The sequence below is a fragment of the Pipistrellus hanaki genome (assembly GCF_964339955.1).
Source record: "Pipistrellus hanaki genome assembly, chromosome: 4".
NCBI lineage: Eukaryota > Metazoa > Chordata > Mammalia > Chiroptera > Vespertilionidae > Pipistrellus > Pipistrellus hanaki.
In genome coordinates this window covers 96,595,434-96,616,732 of record NC_140506.1, presented here as the reverse complement: position 1 = coordinate 96,616,732, position 21,299 = coordinate 96,595,434, and the positions used below count along the sequence as shown (strand labels likewise).

Genomic DNA, 21,299 nt, shown 5'->3' with positions numbered 1-21,299 from the left:
GATAACACTCTGAGATGATATTCCTTCACTTAAATTCTTATCTTGGGTTTGCTTTTGGGAGAATGCAAACCTCTGGGAATATATCCTTTAAATCAGGGGTCTTCAAACTACGGCCCGCGGGCCACATGTGGCCCGCAGAGGAGTCTGATCCGGCATGCCAGGTTTTTTGGGCAGTGAGCGCAGCCGAGGTGTTACAGTAGGAATTAGTAGTTCATATAGTCCGGCCCTCCAGCTCTCTGAGGGACCGTGATCTGGCCCCCACTTTAAAATGTTTGAGGACCCCTGCTAAATTATCTTTACACATATGCAAAAGTGAAATATATTCAATTTATTAGTTCACCATCATTTTAATCACAAGAGACTGGAAATAGTATATCAAAAGGAGACTGGTTACCTCAGAGGGAGAGTAGGGAGGGTGGGGGTAAAGAGGAGAGATCAACCAAAGGACTTGTGTGAATGCATATGGGCCTAGCCAGTGGCCATGGACAACAGGGGGTGGGGGCATATGTGGGGAGGGGTTTTGGATGGGAATGGGGGGATGAGGACAATTATGTGATACCATAATCAATAAAATTTAAAAAAAAAGGAGACTGGTTAAGAAGTTCATCATGACACAATGAACTACTGTTGAGCTGTATAAAAGAATGAAAAAGTACTTTATGTCTTACATAAAACAATGGCTGAGCTATATTAATGAAAAAGACCTGATGCAGAAGAGGATAAATAGCCTGTGCTATCATTTGTGTGAAAATCGTGTGTGTGTGTGTGTGTGTGTGTGTGTGTGTGTGTGTTGGCATATGCCTAGAGTCCTCGGGAAGGAGACCCGAAAACCTGTGGACTTGACTGGCCTTCAGAAGTGACTTAAATGGTGGGCGATTGGGCTGGAAGGGAGACTGTTGACTTACACTATGAACAGGTTTACCAATTCAAAAACTAAAGTGACATTGGGACAGTAAGAAAATGGTAAAGGGAGGTGTCATTGCCTATCGGACGTTCTTAGCTCTGTGTGGAGGGGGTTGGGCAGGCTCCTGTCGGCTGGCCAGGTCTGGGCCTTAACGTGGATCCCGTGCGGCCTGGGTGGTGGCTGTCCAGCTGCTGCAGGTGTCCTCGCCCCAAAGGGAGGCCTCCCTTCCTTCAGCAGGGCCTGCCTTCACCACTCTCCTGGAGGAAGGCTGAACGGCGCCTTCAGCCCAAGCATTCCTCCTGAGAGGGTTTGCCAAAGCGTCTGGCCCCCGTGCAGAGACATCTGAGACACACAACCCACACACTCACACACACGAATGGAAATGGAAGCCTAAGCAGGTCTTTTCTGAGTGAGACATCACCATAGTCTCCGGGTGCATGGACGGACGGACGGACGTGTCTATCCAGAGTCTGTGCGCTGGTCTACCCACAGGAGACGCCACGCAGCGGGAGGAGCGGCTATTGGGGCGGGGCGGCCTCAGGAGCGGCTTCATTCATCATGTCCTTGTACTGCCGCTTGAAGAAGCCGAGCTGTGGGCAGGAACACGGCTGAGCTGGATCAATGAGACACCATGGCCAGGGCCATGCAGGCCTCAAGTGGGGACAGAGGGACCAAGAGTGCTACGAATAAGGTGTCAGAGTATGGAAGGGACCTGGGGAAAGTGGGGCAGGGAGCAAGGTGGCATCAATATTGGGGCCTTAGCTGGTTTGGCTCAGTGGCTAGAGCATCAGCCTGCAGACTGAAGGGTCCCAGGTTCCAATTCTGTCAAGGGCACATGCCTGGGTTGTGGGCTCGATCCGCAGTAGGGGATGTGCAGAAGGCAGCAGATCAATGATTCTCTCATCACTGATATCTCTATCTCCCTCTCCCTCTCCCTTCCTCACTGAAATCAATAAAATATATACTTTAAAAAGTACTGAGGGCAGGAAAGAAAGATAATGAGATAGAAGGAGAACTGCTCCTGATGTGGTGGTCATTCTGTCCTGGGCACTCTGGGTGCTCCGCACGAATTAACTCAGTTCCCTTCGCCAAAGGGGTATTTGTGCTCCGGTTTCACAGCTGAAGAAGCTGAGGCCCTGGGACTGGCCATGGTCACCCAGCGGCTGCCCTGGGCAGGCAAACCCAGAGGACGCAGCGAGGGGGCGGGAGGGCGGAAGTACCTTGTACATCGCCGCGGTGATGAGGGCGAGGAGCACCAGCCCCCCCAAGGAGCTGCCCACGATGAGCGGCACCGGGTCGTGCACCACAAACGGCTCCACCTTGGTCTCTGTCTGGGGCAGGGCGGGGAGGACAGGGACACAGGCTCTGGTTTCTGGGGTTTCTGCAGACCTTGCACCCTGGACCCAATAACTAAGCCCTCCCCGTGCCCCCAACCCAGCCCTCCTTCCCCCCACCTCCCCCTCTTTACCAGACAGCCCCAAAGCCAGCCCCCTCCCCTCCCAGGAGCCTCCTGTGCCCCAGGCAGGTACCTGGGCCCTCACGAGGGCCTCCTGTCCGGGCAGCTGGACAAACCCCGGGTCGTCCAGCAGGATCTCCGCGGTGCTCACCACCTGGAGGTGCTTGTGCGGCGTCTGGGGGGAGAGGCGGCGCTGGGCCCGGGCCTGGGCAGCATGCAGACCCGCTGGGCCCGGGGCCTTGGTGCCTCAGTGGCCCCGTGTGCAGCCCCACTGGCTCGGCCCCCTTACCTCGATGTACCAGCCGAAGGACAGGCTGCCTGTGAGGTTGACGCTGAACCCCTCCTGGCTGCCGAAGGGCTCGTCCAGGGCGCACCGGATGCGCAGGCACACGGCGACTGAGCAGTTCTGGGGGGCAGAGGGGCTGGGGAGCTGTTCTGGGGACAGAGGGGCTCGGGGCAGTTCTGGGGACAGAGGGGCTGGGGGGCAGTTCTGGGGGCGGAGGGGCTGGAGGGGCAGTTCTGGGGACAGAGGGGCTGGGGGGCAATTCTGGGGGCGGAGGGGCTGGGGGAGCAGTTCTGGGGACGAAGGGGCTGGGGGGCAGTTCTGGGGGCAGAGGGGCTGGGGAGCAGTTCTGGGGGCGGAGGGGCTGGGGGGCAGTTATGGGGGCGAAGGGGCTGGGGGGCAGTTCTGGGGGCGGAGGGGCTGTGGGGCAGTTCTGGGGGCGGAGGGGCTGGGGAGCAGTTCTGGGGACAGAGGGGCTGGGGGGCAGTTCTGGGGGCGGAGGGGCTGGGGGCAGTTCTGGGGGCGGAGGGGCTGGAAGGGCAGTTCTGGGGACAGAGGGGCTGGGGCAGTTCTGGGGTGCGGAGGGGCTGGGACCCATTCTTACCAGCACCGGGGCCTTGCTCAGCTCAGCGCGGAAGCTGGAGACTGGGGGCTCCCGCTCCTCCTGGCGGCACATCCTGTTCAGGTCCTGCGGGAAGAGGGGCCCTATGAGCACTCCTGGGTGCACCTCAAGGAGGGGGAGGTGTCCCAGGTCCAGGAGAAGGTCAGAGGAGACAGCTGAGGGGAGACCGGCTGTGGAGGGCGGCCCACAGGCTTACCGGGGAGAAGACGGCGGTGGGGTCGCCCCACACGGGCTCCTGGTCCAGCCGGATGGGGATCCAGAGCACCACGCTGACGCGGGGGCCCCTCTGGCCCATGTTGTTGAACTGCAGGCGGCGGGCGGGTGTGAGGACCCGGCCTGGCTGCTCTCACCCCACCTGCCCGGGACCCGAGGACCAGGCCCACGGGGACTAGGCACCTCCCGCCCGCGCCCTCTGGGGGGCAGGCAGCGGCCAGAGGGGGGGCCGGGGTGCTGTGAGCCCCGCTGTGAGCGGGCCCTGCCCCCCCCCCCCCGCAGTCACTGTGAAGGTAACAGGAGGGGACTGTGTGCGTGTGTCCAGCCGCCCTCTGCACCCACGGTTGGGCGTGGAAAACACTCAGAGCAAAGGGTCAGTTGTTGCTGACGTGTGCCTTGTAGCTAGGCTACGGCCGGGCCTGGCCAGTGCCGACTTCTTTGTCCTGTCGTTATTCCCGGGCAGCACAGAGCAGCCCTGTCCGCACCGCTTCCCCACCGCACCGGGTTCTCGGCGATCCGGGTGTGCGTGGTCATGTGCAAACGGCACCATTTATCCCCGGGCGTGAGCATCACCGATTTGGTAAAGTCCCGCGGACACCGAGGGGTGAGTGTGTGCACATATGTGCGTGCACGCCTGTGTGTGTGTATGTGTGTGTGTGTGTGTGTGTGTGTTTGTGGAGTGAGAGCGAGCGTGGACAGAGCCTGGCACACAGTAGCCCCGACGCCCCCTTCCCCTCACTATTCTGCACCCCGGCCCGGCCTCGGGGCCCCACCTGATACTGATGGCTTATGACCTGGCTGGTCTTCGTGGAAGCTGGGAAGCTGAGGAATTTGATGGAGCTCTCACGGCTGATGGTAGAAAGAAGAAGGAGCAGGTGAGAACATCAGGAAAGTTCTGGAAGGGGAGTCTCGGGCTACGTGTGTAAGGGGTCAATAAGCACATGGGTAATGCAGGCCTGAGAGGGTGTGAGCAGGATGGAGTGCAGGGGGTGATGTGTGTGGCTGGGCCTCACACACATGTGAACAGACATGCACATGCACACACACATACACCACGCACAGACACCATGCAAACACATGCTCATGCACACACAAGTTCTCTTGCACATACACACACACACACACCATGCACACGCACATGCTCGTGCACACACACTCGTTTATCCTCGGAGCACGCAAGCACTCGTGTGCAGACTGACACACACAGGTGCTCAGTGGCCCGTCCAGCCCGTGTGCAGTGGGAGGGGCTCTGGGCATATACCTGGCCACCACCATGTACACGGCGTACTTCACAGGCAGTGCCAGCTGGGCCTCCGACTGGTTGGTTCTCGGCGAGTTGTTCTCACTGAAGAGAGACAGAGCTTTCCCTCTCCCTCCCCATTTCCCTCCCCCTCTCCCTCTTCCCTCCCTCCACCTCAAACCAACCACCCAGTTAGTTCTTTCTGCATCCCAACCACCACTGTTCTCCACCCCTGCCTCCCCCTGGCCCAGGCCCACCCCCACTTCCTGTACTGCCTTCTTCTCTCTGGTCCCTGGAATCGAAACTGCTCCCACCACCACCAGCTCTGGCCCAAACCCCAGCCCTCCGGGGGTGGCCTTTCTCCATGCCAGTGTGACCCTGTCACGCCCAGGTCACGCTGCGGACGTCCTGACAGCACCCATCAGCCGGTCCGTGACACTATCCAGTTTGTGCCAATGTCTCCGCCTCCTCCAGCCCTGCGTCCTGGGCCTGGGCCACGCTCCCACACGTCCCAGCTTTCCAGCTCCGCCCCTCCTCCGCACGCTCCTCCTTCATTCTGTCTTCACGGCCCCTCAATCTATGCCTTTGCTTGGCCCCTCACAGCCTCAGCACCTCTGGACTCCTCTCTGAGCACCGAGCTCCCGAGAACACGGGCAGCCGTGTCAGTTACGGAACCGCCCGCTCCTGCCTGCCTTGCCGCTGAGTGCTAAGCTCGGTGAGAGCAGCCAGGCCTCGTCCTCCCTGTCCCACCAGCCCGGGGCCCGTGCCTGCCACGGGGGTTCATTCAGTGTTTGCTGAATGAATGAGCTGAAGCAAGAACCAGCTGGGGTGGGGGCAGCGGTTCACGCTGGGCAGAGGGCGTGACCCAACGTGGAGGAAGCCTGCACCTGGTCACGTTGGCCGTGAGCAGCAGTCTGTCTCCCAGGGAGGCATCAGAGTCTACGTCCAACGTGATGTTAAAGGTGACCTGGCGTCGGAGAAAGGAGAGAGAATAGGAATAGGAGGAGAAACACCAGACGCTCCTCAGCACAAGCACGAGTGCGGCAGGTGTGGTGGCCCGTCTGAGAGCAGCACTGGGCAGTGAGAGGTATGAAGGTCTGCAGCGGGGATCCTGGGAACCTGCTGCTGTGAAAGGAGCCGGCCACAGGCGACCACGCGTACAGGGTGCACTGTGCCACACGTCCGGATGGGAGAGGCTGGAGGGGGCGGGGCTGAAGAGGGAGGGAGCTGGAGGGGGATCCGGGCTGGCGGTGCCTGGGTCTGGGAGAAGGTGGGGGTGATGGCCAAGGGGAGCAGAGTCACTTCTTGGGGTAGAAATACCCTAAAATGGATGGTGGTGATGGACGCACAGTCTGTGAACCACCCAGGAGCCATCGAGTGGGAATGCTGTCAATGGTGGTGTGCGGTGTTTGCATTATGTCAGCGAAGCTGGTTCTCAGAAAAGGAAGCTATCGGAATAAGAGGAGGAGGAGGAGGGGGGTGGGGAGGAAGAGGAGAAGGAGGGGGGAGGGGAGGAAGAGGAGAAGGAGGGGGGAGGGGGGGAGATAGAGGAGGAGAAGGGTGGAGAGGGAGGAGTAGAAGATGGGGGAAGGGGGGAGATGGAGGAAGAGGAAGAGGAGGAGGAGGTGGGGGAGGGGAGATGGAGGAAGAGGAAGAGGAGGAGGAGGTGGGGGAGGGGAGATGGAGGAAGCGGGGGAGGAGGAGGAAGAGGGGGAGGGAATTCAGAAGAAGACAGGGGAGAAAAGGTGAGGGGCCCAGCCTGACCTCTGAGTTGCCGGGGAAGATGGGCTGGTTTATGGTGCAGCTGCCGCTGTGCAGGGCCCTGGCTTGGGCGAAGGGGTCGGACTCACAGTTGACACGCCAGGACCGCCAGGAGTGCCGGGACTAGAAGGCAAGGGGGGCAGACAGGGGGGTGACGTCAGCCATGAGCCTGGGGACCAGAAAGCAAGGCCAGTGGAGCGGGAAGCATTGGGCTACCTGGAGCCCGGACACCCTCCGGTAGGACAAGCCGGGCGGGTAGAAGAAGGCGACCCGCGTGCCGTAGGAGTCCTCGCCCTGGTTCCTCACCGTCACCGTCAGGTTGAAGTTCCGGGGACCGCCCACCACCAGGGCGTGCAGGCTGGGGGACAAGCCGGGCGTGAGAGGCGGAGGCCTCCTGGTGGGAGGTCGGCTCCGGGGGGGAGGGGGGGGGACTGGGGGGGGGAGGAGACAGCGGTGGGCAGCCAGCAGACACCCCCAGAGCAGCCGCTCCCGGCTCCGGGCGGGGAGGCGGCACTGGGCGGCCTAGGCTGGGCAGCAGCGAGGCGGGAAACGCACTTGGTGAAACTGAGGCTGATGCTGAGGGCGTCCTGGCACACGCTGTCGTTGCCACAGTTCTTCTCAAAGGGAAGCTGCAAAGAAACGGGGTCTGGTGAAACGGAATGGGAGGAAATAACAAAACGATTCCATGGTGACAGGAAACGACAAAATAAAATGTCGAAAGGAAATAAAATGAGTTTCAACCCTCGTGGCCTCTGTCCCTCCCGGCCCAGCAGGACTCACCGAGGCCGTGAAGAGGGTCTGAGCGTCCACGGCCAGCACCGGCCGCAGGTTCCCGTAGGAGGACAGGGGCTGCCCCTCCAGGGAGAAGTTGAGGCGCAGGACAACGGGGGTCACGGAGTCCTCCACACACTCCTGAGAGAGAGCGGTGGTTGGGGTCTGCCTTTCAGCTTCCTACCCCCGCCACCCCCGGTGCTGGGGCCGTGGCCGCCCCCCCCCTCACCGGCAACTGCAGCTTCAGGGTCTCACACGTCTGGCTCAGCCCCAGGACCCGCGTCCGCCGGCGTGTGCTGTTCTTCGTCTCCTGGAAGACGGCACGGGGCCGCGGGCGCGTGGAGTCCAGCGCCAGGTCGTAGAGGACGGAGCTCCGGATCTCTCCTGGGGGCAGGCGCACGGGTGAGCGGCCGGCCTGGAGGCAGACAGGCAGGCGCGGCCCAGCTCCCGCTCCCCAGCGGTGACTCTGGGCAGCTTCTCTGACCTCTTTGGGCCTCAATTCCCTATTTTTAGATTGAGGGCAATGATGGCACCCTCACAGGGGTGGAAATGAAGTGAAATAGTGTCTGCAAAGCACATAGCACAGTGCTTGCCACACAGTGAGTGCTCAGTACAGGGCAGCTGTTCTGTCACACACCGGAAAACTGTCCCCCCCCCCGCCCCCCGCAGCCTCACCTGGTGGCAGCCGGTCCCCCGTGCCCTTCTGTACGCGGAGGCAGACGCTGACCTCCCCCGCAGTCAGGCCTCTCACCACATTCTCCCGACACTCAAACACGCTCCTCGCCAACTCCCTGGGCGTGAAGGTCATGGTCGCCTGAACTCTCAGCACCGGCTGGGACCTGCAGAGACACCAGGGCTGTCTGTCCTTAGGCTGCTCCTCGAAGGGGAGGCCTCCCGGTGTGCTCTGAGAGAGGGTCTCACCTGAGCAGCAGTGCCTGCCCCTGGGCCCCCACAGCCAGGTCCATCAGGCCATCCATCGTGAGGTCCCGGCCCCCGCTCAGGGACTGACCGAAGTACTGGAGCGTGGGGGAGAGCTGGGAGCCTGCAATCCGCTGGGGACAGAGAGGAGGAGGGGAGAGAGGGAGCGGGAAGAACGGGGAGTGTGTAAGTCAGATGCCCCAGGGACCCAAGTCACCATCCAAGTCTCATCTCCTGTAATTTCTCAAGGAATCAGGGCAGCCATTCAGCTTTGGACCACAGTCTTGAGATGGCACCCAAAGCTTCCATCAGTCAGCTGGAGGTTTTAGGGAACAGTTTTACAGGAAAGGGGTGGCACAGCTGAATCGCATTTACATGGTCCCATAGTGCCAAGCCTGAATACTAACCAAATCACCGTGTAAATATCGGGAGTGGGGCGAGGGGAGAAGGCGTGGCCAAGGGGGTCTGAAAGCCTCAGACCCCACCTCCCACGGCGGGAAGTCCATGCTAAAAACGACAATCCGGAAGCAGCAAACCACGCTGCTGGGAAGAATGGAGAATCAGAAACAGTGCTTCCTGGAGACCCGGGAATAGAGAGGAAAGCGAGTGGAGGTGTGGACATTGCTGTTTCCATAGTCAGTCTCTAAAGTCGATTTTGAGCCCGGCCGGCTGGCTCAGTGGTCACAGTTGGTTGAGTGTCAACCTATGAACCAGGAGGTCACAGTTCGATTCCCGGTGAGGGCACAAGCCCAGGTGTGCGGGAAGCAGTCCATCAGCGATTCTCTCTCATCATTGATGTTTCTATCTCTCTCTCTCTCCCTTCCTCTCTGAAATCAAAAACTTTTTTCTTTTAAAGAGTGATTTGACTCTCTAGTCCACACATGTCAAACACAAGGCCCGCGGGCCAAATCCGGCCCGCCAGGCCTTGCAATGTGGCCCGCACCGGGCTGTCATCACTGCACTCCGCTGCGTTCCATCACAATGACGCGCGGTGACATAGGAGGCTTGTGATCTCGCCGGCCGCCTCGCCGGCCGCTGTACTTGCTATCTATTACGCATGCGCATAGATAACAAGTCATGCGAGATTCAGGAGGCGTGACCTATAGTCCGGCATCCGATGTGGTTGTGCGGGTGGCAGAGCAGAGGAGAGAGTGAGTGTGCGGGCATAAAAAATACACAGCAGAAGCTGCCAGTTCCTGGCATAAAGTGCAGGCATAAAAATCGCAACAGAATCTGCTATCTGTACCCAGCCAGGCATTTATTGACTGACTTTTTTTCTCCACTCCATCTGCCAAATCAAGCTATCCCTGTGCAGTTTTCAACTTTTTCCTTCTAACGCAGATTTCCAATAAACTACATCTTTTACTGCCAATATTGATCCCAAAATGTCCAGGAAAAGAAAAGTTGACGGTGAAGGCAGACAATTTAATGACAAATGGGAAAATGAATACATGTTTGTGCTTAGAGAGGGCAAACCAGTGTGTATATTGTGTTATGAGACAGTGTCGGTGATGAAAGAGTACAATATACGTCGTCATTTTGACACCAAACATAATGTTAAGTATGGCAAATATACTTTGGAAGAAAAGCATAAAATTGTTAAAGAACTAAAAGGCAAACTACAATCACAGCAGCAAATGTTTACAAAGGCTACAGCGAAAAATGATGCTGCAGTGAAAGCAAGCTTTATAGTGGCTGAAGAAATTGCCCGTACTTCAAGGTGTTTTTCAGAGGGTGCCTTTTTGAAGCAATGCATGCTAAAAGTGTGTGAGCAAGTATGCCCAGACCAGATACAGAGTTTTCAAAATGTCAGTTTGTCAAGAAACACCATTGCAGATAGAGTTCAAGAACTCTCAGGAAATCTATCATCACAGCTGGCCGAACAGGCATGCAGTTATCTCGCTTTTTTACTTGCTATCGATGGAAGCACAGACAACACTGATACAGCGCAGCTGTCCATCTTTATACGTGCTACGAAGACCGACCTCTCTGTCACTGAGGAACTTTTGGATGTAGCTGCCATGCATGGGACGACGACTGGTAGAGATATATTTGAGGCTGTGGAGAAATCTATAAATAATTTTAAATTACCCTGGGAAAAGTTGGTGGGGCTAACTACCGATGGCACACCTTCAATGTGCGGAGAAAAGAAAGGCTTGGTTGGACTAATGAAGGAAAGAATGCAAAAAAGTCACTGCCACACACCCTTGATTACTTATCATTGCATTATCCACCAAGAGGCTATGTGTGGAAAAGTTCTGGACATGAATCACATAATGACCACAGTCATTAAAACTATTAACTTTATACAGGCACGTGGCCTGAATCATCGCCAGTTCCAGCAGTTTTTACAGGAGGTGGGTGCAGAGCATGGAGACGTGCCATACCACACAGAAGTAAGATGGCTGAGCAAGAGCGCAGTCCTCAAAAGATTTTTTGAGCTCAGAGAACAAATTGCTCTTTTCATGGAAAGTAAAGGAAAGCCCTTGCCTGAACTGTCGGATCCCGCCTGGCTATGTGATTTTGCTATGATGTGTGACATATGCGAGCATCTCGCCCAACTGAATCTGAAGCTGCAGGGACGCAAACAAGTCATCACGAAGATGTCTGACATGATCACAGCATTCCAGCGTAAACTTCAACTATGGAAGTCCCAACTGGAACAGGACAATCTTGCCCACTTTCCCGTTTGTTTGAGTATCTCAACCACTATTTCTGGTACTTTTCCTTGCAGTCGGCTGGCTACCAAAGTTAGCCGTTTACTAAGTGAATTTGAGCGGCGCTTCTCTGACTTTAGAACACAGCACTCAGGCTTTGACATCTTTGCCAATCCTTTTACAGTTGATGTCAACAATGTGCCCCATCACCTTCAGATGGAGATAATCGAGCTTCAGTCTGACAGTGGCCTGAAATCAAGGTTTCAGGATGTTGAAATTGAGGACTTCTACCCTCTACTGCCCCCTGACTCAATGCCAGAGCTCCGACTTCATGCTGCCGGTATTCTATCCATGTTCGGGAGCACCTATCTTTGTGAACAGATGTTTTCAATAATGAATCTGAACAAAAACAAGCACAGATCACGCATTACCGATGACAACCTCCATGCTGTTTTGCGGGTTGCTACAGCCCAAGAAATAAAACCGAACATTGACTCATTGATCCGGGGAAAATGGTGTCAGACATCTAGCCAGAAAACAAAACAATGAGCATTTTAGGTACATTCCAATATTACTGTTTTGCTTGATACCAATATTACTGTTTTGCTTGATAGCATGTGAGTTGGTTAACAGCACTGTTAAGGAAAAGATTGTTCCACTCATTTTAAATTCACATTTCTGGTTAACATTGTCAGTTTATGACTGTTCAGTAAACCATTCGGCCCGCGATTTAGGCTGGATTTTAGATTTTGGCCCCTTCTCTGATTGAGTTCGACACCCCTACTCTAGTCCATCTGCAAGAATAACACTGGAAGAATAACAGCCAAATAAAAAGAAATTCTATCTACACACTTTAAAACGGTTAAAATGGTGAGCTTTGTGTCATGTATATTTTACCACAATTTTTAAGTGATTTTGTCAGCTGACAGGAACCATGGGCTGCCGGAAATGTGTGTATCTTAATGTCAGTGCTGCTTACTGGATTCTAACTTTCTATCCCTCTCCCTTCCTCTCTGTAAAAAAATCAATAAAATATATTTTAAAAAAGAATAACAGTGAGCAAATGTTGAAATCTAGTTAATGATATGGACACTGAAATGTTTACAGGTGGAGTGGACAGATGCTGCAACTTACTTTGAAATGCATTGAAAAACGAGAGGGACTGGAGAGAGAATGGCTATGCGGTCAAGCAAGTCTAGTAAATGTCCATTGAAGAATGTGGGTAAATATATGAGTGTTCACTGTACAAGTCTTTCAACGTTGCTTGTAAATCTGAATTTTTTTCTGAATTTCCTGAGAGAGGGGCCCTGCGTGACCCACAAGAGACAGCCCCCGAATCGCTCGGTTCTGGGAGGCGGCCGGCGGGAAGGCCTCCGGAGCGGGCGGATCTCCGCCTAAACCCGGGACTGCCCGCTGCCTGCCGAGGGGAAGACGTCCGCCCGTCCAGCCTGCCAGAGTCCATGCTGCTGCCTCACCTCCCCGCACAGGGCGGGCGCTGGGCCCGGGCCTCCCGGGCTATGAGAACTAACCTAGGACTGAGGAGTCAGGCTTCGTGCAGCGCGTCACTGCTTTTAAAGCTCCAGAAGGAGTAATGGGAGAACTAACCTGGCAGCTGCGGGAACACTAAAGGAGAAGGGACAGATCTTCAGGGTCTGCTGCCAGGATGGAGACAGTGAGGGGCCTCACCTGGCTGTGGGCAGGGCTGATGCCCAGCCCCGACGTTCCATGGAACAGGTACACGGCTCCCCGGTTCTCCTGCTCCCCCGGGGCCCCGATGGCCACGTCCGCCAGCTTGTCCCCGTTCACGTCCCCCAGCGCGGTCAGGGCCGCCCCAAAGCGGCCCCAGGGGTGGCCCTGCTCCCCGCGGAGCACGGCCTGGCACTGCCACCTGGCCCTCTGCAGAACAGAAGCAGCGCCAGTCCCAACCCGGGCAACCCTCCCCCCCACACCCAGCCCCACCCAGCAGGTCCCCTCAGCCACTCACCCCCCGGGGCAAGGGGCACACAGACACCCGGCCCCCCCGGGTCGGCTCGTAGTAGTGGGGAGCCCCGACGAGGACCAGGTCGGAGCTGCCATCTCTGTTCACGTCCACGGAGCAGAGGGAGGCCCCGAAGTAGGAGCCAATCTGAAAGAGATGAGGCCAGGGTCACACCTAAAGCAGAGCGGGGGTTCTCCATGTAAAGAGAAACCATGCCTGCTGGGCTGGAGAGTGGTTTAGGAGTGGGTGTGCACCTCTCTACTCTCTACACCGAGTGGCCAGATGATGATGATCTCTGAACGCATAATAATTTGGCCACTCAGTGCACATCCTATATAAGAAAAGGCTAATATGCAAATTGTCCCCTTGACCAGTTGACCAGGAGTTCCAACTGCCCATGTCCCCTGCCCCTGGCTGGGCTGGCCAGACCCCACCCATGCACGAATTCATGCACCAGGCCTCTAATATATATACATGGAGTGGCCAGATTATTATGTGTTCAGAGATCATAATAATCTGGCCACTCAGTGTATAGTGGATGGCAAATTCTCATTTGAATGTGCTGACAGAGAGAGGAGCAGAGTGATGGGTAGTGGTGAGCATTTTACCCCAAATAGTGTTATAAGAAGATAATTAAGATCACAGAAAAAGCCGGGACCGATTTGGCTCAATGGATAGAGCATCGGCTTGGGGACTGAAGGGTCCCGGGTTCGATTCCGGTCAAGGGCATGTACCTTGATTGCGGGCATATCCCCAGTAGGGGGTGTGCAAGAGGCAGCTGATCGATGACTCTCTCTCATCGATGTTTCTAACTCTCTATCTCCCTCCCTTCCTTTCTGTATAAAATCAATAAAATATATATATATTAAAAAAAAAAAAAGATCACAGAAAAAGCAGTTGGACTGGAAAATACAGACAGAAAAGCCTGGAAGAGCAGACAGATCTTCTCAATACATTGGAAGTTTTTTAGTCAGGAGCGAGGGAGGGGGTGTCAAAGTTGGTAGTCTGGCTAATATGGAATCGCCTAATGTGGATTAAAAATAGCTATTACTACAGGAATGTTTTTGTGTGATATTGAGAAATAATGTCTACTTTTTAAAAGAATTAAAAATAAAACAACTCACAAAAGTATCTTCAATGTCAATGTGTAGAATTCACCCACGGGATTTATTCGTTTAGTCATTCACCTGCTTATTCGTTCATTCACTCATTCATTCATTTGATAAACAAGGGTTTGGAGACACAGAGCCTCCGGAGCTCCCGGGCAGCATGGTGGAGCAGAGGGAATGGTGACAGGTCCACAGGGACATGTCTACAGCCATTCCGAACTGAGGCGGGTGCTGGGAAGGAGCACTGCAGGGCACGTCAGACTGACGTCTGCCCCTAGGCATGGGAATGGCCATGCTGGCGGCCATTCAGCTTCATCAGCAGGGTTGTTTGTTTGTTTTAGGTCAGGTGTGTTGGGGTGTAATTTACTTACAATAAAATTCAGCCTTCCTAGTGTAGTTTTATGGGTTTTGACAAAACACACAGTCACCTAACCACCACCATGGTCAAGATATAGATTAGTTTCATCACGGCCAAATACTCCCTCACACCCCCCGGCAATCAACCGCTGCCCTCAATCACCAGCCCCTGGAAACCACTGATCTCTTTCTGTCCCTACAATTTTGCGTTCTCCAAATGTTATAGAAAGGAAATTACATGGTATGTAGCCTTTTGGACTACATACAATATCGTATTTAGCCTTTGGGGGTGGCTTCTTTCGCTAGAATCATGCATTAAGATTGACCCGTGATGTTGCATGTATCAGTAATCCGTTCCTTTTTATTTCCGGTTAGTATGCCATCATATGTACCACAGTCTGTTTAGCCATTCCAGCTGAGTGACACTTGGGTTGGTTCTAGTTTTGGACAAGAATGAATAGAGCCACTAGAAACATTCACACACAGGTTTTGGTGTGAATATCTGTTCTTATTTCTCCTAGGTAAATAGCAAATACCTAAGAAAGGGATTGCTGGCATGGGAACTATATGTTCAACTCTGTAAGATATTGACAAACTGTGTTCCAAAATAGGCATGCCATTTTCCATTCTGACAGCACTGTATGAGTGTGTTAGTTGCTACACGCCCTTGCCAGTATTTGATATTGCCTGTTTATTTTCATTTTACGCCAACAATGCTAATACATGTACAGTAGTCTCACTGCAGTTTTAATTGCCTTCCATAATGATTAATAGCATGGAACATGTATGTGTTCTTGTGCTTATTTCCCAGCCATATATCTTCTTTGGTGATGAGTCTCTTCTAATATTTTGCTTATTTTTTTATTGGGTTGCTTTTTATTGTTGAATTTAGAGAATTCTTTAAATATTCTAGATATTTCCTTTGTCAGTTATGTAATAAAAAATGGTTTAAAATTTACAAATGTTTTTTCCAAGTCTGTAACTTATTGTTCATTCTCTTAACAGTGTCTTTCACATAGCAAAAACTCATTTTAATGAAGTATTTTTTTTATCAGTTTCCTTTATAAACTTTGTTATAGTATTACTAGAGGCCCAGTGTGTGAAATCACACAAGACCCAGACCTGCTGCACCGGCAGGACCCCAGACCTGTCCTGCATGAGACAAAGGCCCCCAGACCCACCCTGAAGGAGCCACAGGCCCCGCCTCCACCACGCCAGCCCCGCTGGCCCCTGTGAGCCCTGCTTCACCATGCTAGACACGAGTCCTGGACCACGAGAGGTGCTCCATGCACCTCCTGGTAACTGGTTGTGTTTTTAATTTGCATTTTCCTAATGACTGTTTATGTTGAACATCTTCTCATGTACCTGTTGGCCATTTGTATGCCTTCTTTGGAGAAATGTCTATTCAAATCCTTGCCTGTTTGAAATTTAGATTATTTGTCCTTTATTGTTGAGTTGTAAGGGTTCTTTATACAGGGTGGGGCAAAAGTAGGTTTACAGTCATTTGTATGGAAAATAATGCAATAATTAATAAATAACAATACAAGAGTGAACTCAGTGTTTCACAACTGTAACCCAGTTTTCACCCCACTCTCTATTTTCTAAATACCAGACCTTTATCAGAGATGTTATTTATAAATAAATTTCTTTATAGTGTTTTGATGCTCAAGAGTTTTTAATTTGAAGAACTACAATTTGTCTATATTTTTATTTATTTTATTATTATTAATTTTTTTTTTTTTTGGTTTCTTATGCTTCCTGGGTCATATTTAGGAAATCATTGCCAAATCTATGATTACAAAAATTCACCTATAGCTCCTTCTAAGAGGTTTATAGCCTTAGTTCTTACATTTAGGTCTCTGATCCATTTTGAGTTAATTTTTATATATTGTGAAGTAGGGGGTCCAAATTTATTCTCTTTCATGCAGATATCCATTTATCATAGCATCATTTGTTGAAAAAATTATTTTCTCCATTGAATGAACTTGGTATCTTTGTCAGAAGTTAATTGACCATAGATGTATGGGTATATTCTGTACTTCTAGTTCTATTCCGTTGATTTATAGGTATATCCTTATGCCAGTACCATAGTCTCTTGATTATTGTAGCTTGTAGTGCATAAGACTAACTGAAACTTTAAGCAAATATAATTGGTTGGGAGGATCTATGGGAGGAGCTAGGGCTTATGACAGTTCTCATACTCTATGTAATGGGGAGGACCCTACTGGAAGAACTATTTATAGTAAGGCACTAAGGTTCTGATTTCCCCGGCCCTTAACTTCCCTTTCCCTTCTATAAATACCCCTGTCAGGGCACACAGGCCAGAGTGTGCACGTGGCTTCCTATGTCTGCATGCACTGGGTTGCAGCCCTCCCTTTTTAATGAATAAGTCCTTTTTGATGACATAATGCCTCGCTGATACTTTTCAGTCAACAGTAATTAAGCTTATCCCTGAGCAGTGGTTGGAGCATAGGCCCATGGACTGAAGGATCTTGGGTTCAATTTTGGCCAAGAGAATGTGCCTCGGTTTTGGGTTCAATCCGTGGCCCTGCAATCACTCTCTCTAAAAGTAAATGGAGAAAAATTTCCTTGGGTTAGGTTTTGGGGGTTTTTTTGTGTTTTTTTTTTTTTTTTTTAAGTTTTGAAATTGGAAAGTATGAGTCCTCCAATTTCCTTCTTCCTCTCTCTCTCTCTCTCTCTCTCTCTCTCTCTCTCTCTCTCTCTCTCTTTTAAATTATCTTTATTGTTGAAAGTGTTACAGATGTCCCCTATTTCTCCACTGACCCCTCATCCCACCTCCATCCCTTACCCTGGTCTTCACCCACTAATGTCTATGTCCATGTTTTGCCTATCCTATATAATTAAAGCCTACTGTAATATGCAAATCAACTGAACGGCGAAACAACCAGTTGCTATGATGCACGCTGATCACAAGGTGGTCCGTATGCTCACATAAGGGGGATCACCACTCAGCCAGAAGCCAGGCTCACAGCTGGCAAACACAGCAGCAATGGCGGGAGCCTCTCCAGCCTCAGAAGCAGTGCTAAGGAGCTGGGAGCTGAGCAGTAAGAAGCAGTGAGCAAGCAGGCAGGCGGTAAGGAGCGAGGGGTCCCAGACTGCGAGAGGGCGCAGGCCAGGCTGAGGGACCCCCACGAAGTGCCCAAATTTCATGCACCAGGCCTATAGGTTTTTTGGTTGCTCTCTTCCCTCCCCCACCCCCTTCCCTCTGAGGACCTTCAGTCTGGTGCATGTTTCCATGTCTCTGGATCTACTTTGTTCATTAGATTCCACATAAAAGTGAGATCGTCATTCTTCTTTTTCAAGATTATTTTGGCTATTCTGGGTCCCTTGCACTTCCATTTGAACTTTAGAATCAGTTTGTTCATTTCTGCATCATTGTTGAACAAGCCGTGCATTCCTGGGATAAACCAGACTCGGTCATGATGTATTATTACCCTTTTTGGAGATTGCTGAATTCAATTTGTTAATATAGTTGACCCCTGACAATGAAAGGGTTTCGACCTATCCTCTCTCATGTAAATGAAATCCACATAGCAAACTTAACTACTACTAGCTGTCGACCAGAAGCCTTACCAATAACATAAATAGTTGATTAATACATATTTTGTATGTGTTTCATATTGTATGCATTCATGACACACCTTTTTCAGTATTTCAAGGCTATATAGTTTGTGAATTTTTCAAACTGTTGCAAATCTCCAAAATTTCCACCCATATGCTATTTATTAGAGGAGATAAAGTAGATCTATGCAGTTCAAACACACATAGTTCAAGAGTCAACTGTATTTTGTTGAAATTTTTAAAGTATTTGTTGGATATTGGACTGTAGTCAACAAAGGGTCTTAAACTGAAGACTGATAATAGTTTCTCACTTAGTGAGCTCACCCTCCCTCGATGGAGTAGAGGGAGGCAACATGGGACTTTGGGGACCAGGAGGAAGGCTACAGCTGGGTCTACAGAGAAGATGATGACGGCCTGGACCAGGCAGCAGCAGTGAAAATGGAGCGAGCAGGTAAACTTGAGATGAATCTGTTTCCTATCCTCCTTCTCAGTGTTTCCTCCCACCTCCTCCCCTTCCCCATACACACTCCAAACCCACACTTTCTCCTTCTGTCCGTCTTCTTTCCTCACTCTTCACTTCTCTAGTTCTTCCCCCTTACCACTGCCTTCAAGAAGCCTTCCCTAATGCCCTTGTGTGGATGCCCCTCCCATTTGCTCCCATTTGACTGTCACAGTTTAAGTATTGTGTGCCCTGGGTGGTAATTTGCATGTTTAACATTTGTATGTGGTGGGGGAGTTTATCAGCTGGCCCTTCCCCACATGGTTCTGCACCACACACACAAAACAGAGAAGTAGAAGCACACCTCCCCTTGAATTCCTAGAATCCCCACATGTTCTGCCCTACCCTACCCCTCCTTTGTGTCAAGCTCTGGCACCATGCATGGTCAATCTGAGTCAGTAAAATTTTTAAAGAGCATATGAAGAACTTGGCTATTGACAAAGAATTACGACAAAATCGTACAGAGCAAACTGGTGTCATCCACACGTGATGTATTAATTAAAGGAAACACACAGAACTACAGGCTCAGTATCATGGATACAGTCCTATTTCAGGAATTTGCAAGGATGGTTTTGACTAAAGATTTTTGCCTCACACACCACATAAGATGCAACCACACTGCTTTTGCATGGGATGGGGAACCGTTAGGACTGCTCAGGCTCCGAGCAGGGAGTTAGCTAGAGTAGGTCGTAGAGGTCCCCTATGGTGCCCTACCTGATTCCATAGTTGCTGTGGAAGTTCAAAGAGTTTTGGGGCCCTAGCTGGTTTGGCTCAGTGGATAGAGTGTTGGCTTGCAGACAAAGGATCCTGGGTGTGATTCTGGTCAAGGGCAACTACCTCGGTTGCAGGCTTCGCCCTGGCCCCAGTCCTGGTCAGGTTGCATGCAGAAGGCAACCAATCGATGTGTTTCTCTCACATCAATATTTCTCTCTGTCTTTCCCTCTCTTCCACTTTCTCTAAAAATCAATGGGAAAATATTCTTGGGTAAGGATTTAAAAAAATATAAAAAGGAGTACTGGGGAAAAGACCGTTTTGCAAGGTAGGGGCCACCAAAAGGAAATAGCTATATACTGACAGATATGGAATTATTTTGATGCTTTAATAACTAATGTGCTTATATTGATTATGTACTGTCAAATACCAGCTCTGTACACAGGAAAACTACTAGAGAGCTCTGTAAAGGTCAGTATTATTATTTACTAGAGGCCCAGTGCATGGATTCATGCACCAGTGGGGTCCTTCTGCCTGGCCTCCGGGAATCAGGCCAAAACTAGCTCTCCAACATCCCCTGAAGGGTCCCAGATTGTGGGAGGACACAGGCAATGTCAAGGGGCCCCATCCATGAACAAATCTGTGCACTGGGCCTCCAGTATGTATATAAGATCTTTGGTTAATCTCTTCTCATCCTCCCTCCTCCCCGCTTCCCTCTGAGATTCATTAGTCTGTTTCATGTCTCCATGGCTATGGTTTCTGCTCCCGTGTTCAGTATCTGCCCCCTGGTGGTCAGCATCACACCTACAGGTTGGACAGCTGAATGGTCAGAGGGTTGCTTAGGCTCTTATATGTGTATTGTTGGGAGAGTATTCTCAAATGCAGAGCTGACCTGTGAGTCTCCAGCCCAAGGCCCTAGGAGGTGCCTTTTGAAGCCTCTGCCACACATGGCACCTGGCGATGCCACTCTGGAGTGTCTTCCTCCCCAGATGCCTCTATGTGCACACCCATGGCCCACATGACCTGCACTCACCTGGCTGCCCTTGACATCCCCGTTGAGCTCCCAGGCACCACCGCTTTGTCTGAACATCACCACCCGGCCAGTGTGCTGATATCGAGGAGCCCCCAAGGCCAGGGTTTGCACCTGGCCCTGCGAGATGACTTCGGCAGCATAGCCTAAAGGTGATACGAAGAGAAGTGAGCTTTCTAGTAGACCCTGCCCCCTCTCGCAGGCCCACACTTAATAGGTTGGGGCAACTGGACCCCGCACTGCATTTCTCTTTGATAACATAATTAAAATAAAACTTTGAAGTTTCTGTCTTGAAACCTATTCCAGGGGCCTATGAGAGATCCAACCACATCAGGCTGAGTTGTACTACATCGTGACCCTGTCCTCCCCACTTACCCAAGTAAGCATCGTTCATGTCTGAATCTACCCTGGTCATGTTGATGAAGGTGACTCTATCCTGTGACATATGCAGAAAGGCTCCACCAGCCCAGTCAAAACTGCCCACAGCACCCAGCAAGGGACCATTCTGGGAAAGAGAATAGAATGGGATTGAACAATCTGTAGGGGTGTCGAACTCAATCAGAGAAGGGGCCAAAATCTAAAATCCAGCCTAAATCGCGGGCCGAATGGTTTACTGAACAGTCATAAACTGACAATGTCATAAACTGACAGCGGAGTGCAGTGATGACAGCGCGGTGCGGGCCACATTGCAAGGCCTGGCGGGCTGGATTTGGCCCTCGGGCCTTGTGTTTGACACATGTGATCTATAGCATCAGTGCAATCCATATCAAAATTGCAACGGTATTTTCCATAGAAAGAAAACAAACAACCCTAAAATTTGTATAGTATCACACACACACACACACACACACACAAACACACACACACAAAAAAAACGAACAACTAAATAAAACGATTTTGAGAAAGAAAACAGCTAGAGGCACTACACTTCTTGATTTCAAGCTACATTGCAAAGCTATAGTAATCAAAAAGTATGATATTGACATAAAAACAGACACAGAGACGAATGAAAAAGAATAGACAGCCAGAAATAAATCCATGCATATGTGGCCAACTAATTTACAACAAAGAAACCAAGAACATACAACGGGGAAAGAAGAGTTCCTTCAACAAATGGTGTAGGGGAAACTGGACAGCCACATTCAAAAGTATAAAACTGGACCACTGTCTTATACCATACACAACAACCAACTCAAAATGAATTAACT

The 21,299-nt window shown here is 51.5% G+C and overlaps 1 protein-coding gene across 1 annotated transcript in view; it reads right to left on the bottom strand.

The window, feature by feature from the left end:
• Positions 1 to 307: 307 nt before the first annotated feature.
• The window catches only part of LOC311622199 (integrin alpha-M-like), a 41,841-nt gene continuing 20,849 nt past the window's right edge, over positions 308 to 21,299 (bottom strand). Inside the window, exons 11-30 of the mRNA XM_084883103.1 lie at positions 20,467 to 20,596; positions 20,095 to 20,237; positions 12,810 to 12,950; positions 12,512 to 12,721; positions 8,172 to 8,302; positions 7,926 to 8,089; positions 7,480 to 7,634; positions 7,260 to 7,391; positions 7,035 to 7,108; positions 6,696 to 6,837; positions 6,483 to 6,602; positions 5,606 to 5,685; positions 4,740 to 4,823; positions 4,252 to 4,327; positions 3,462 to 3,569; positions 3,248 to 3,331; positions 2,650 to 2,766; positions 2,434 to 2,535; positions 2,125 to 2,235; positions 308 to 1,494 (exon numbers count right to left, since the gene is read on the bottom strand). Coding sequence (XP_084739229.1) covers positions 1,423 to 1,494; positions 2,125 to 2,235; positions 2,434 to 2,535; positions 2,650 to 2,766; positions 3,248 to 3,331; positions 3,462 to 3,569; positions 4,252 to 4,327; positions 4,740 to 4,823; positions 5,606 to 5,685; positions 6,483 to 6,602; positions 6,696 to 6,837; positions 7,035 to 7,108; positions 7,260 to 7,391; positions 7,480 to 7,634; positions 7,926 to 8,089; positions 8,172 to 8,302; positions 12,512 to 12,721; positions 12,810 to 12,950; positions 20,095 to 20,237; positions 20,467 to 20,596 — 2,376 coding nt within the window. The 3' untranslated portion in view covers positions 308 to 1,422. The remainder of the gene's footprint in view (positions 1,495 to 2,124; positions 2,236 to 2,433; positions 2,536 to 2,649; positions 2,767 to 3,247; positions 3,332 to 3,461; positions 3,570 to 4,251; positions 4,328 to 4,739; positions 4,824 to 5,605; positions 5,686 to 6,482; positions 6,603 to 6,695; positions 6,838 to 7,034; positions 7,109 to 7,259; positions 7,392 to 7,479; positions 7,635 to 7,925; positions 8,090 to 8,171; positions 8,303 to 12,511; positions 12,722 to 12,809; positions 12,951 to 20,094; positions 20,238 to 20,466; positions 20,597 to 21,299) is intronic.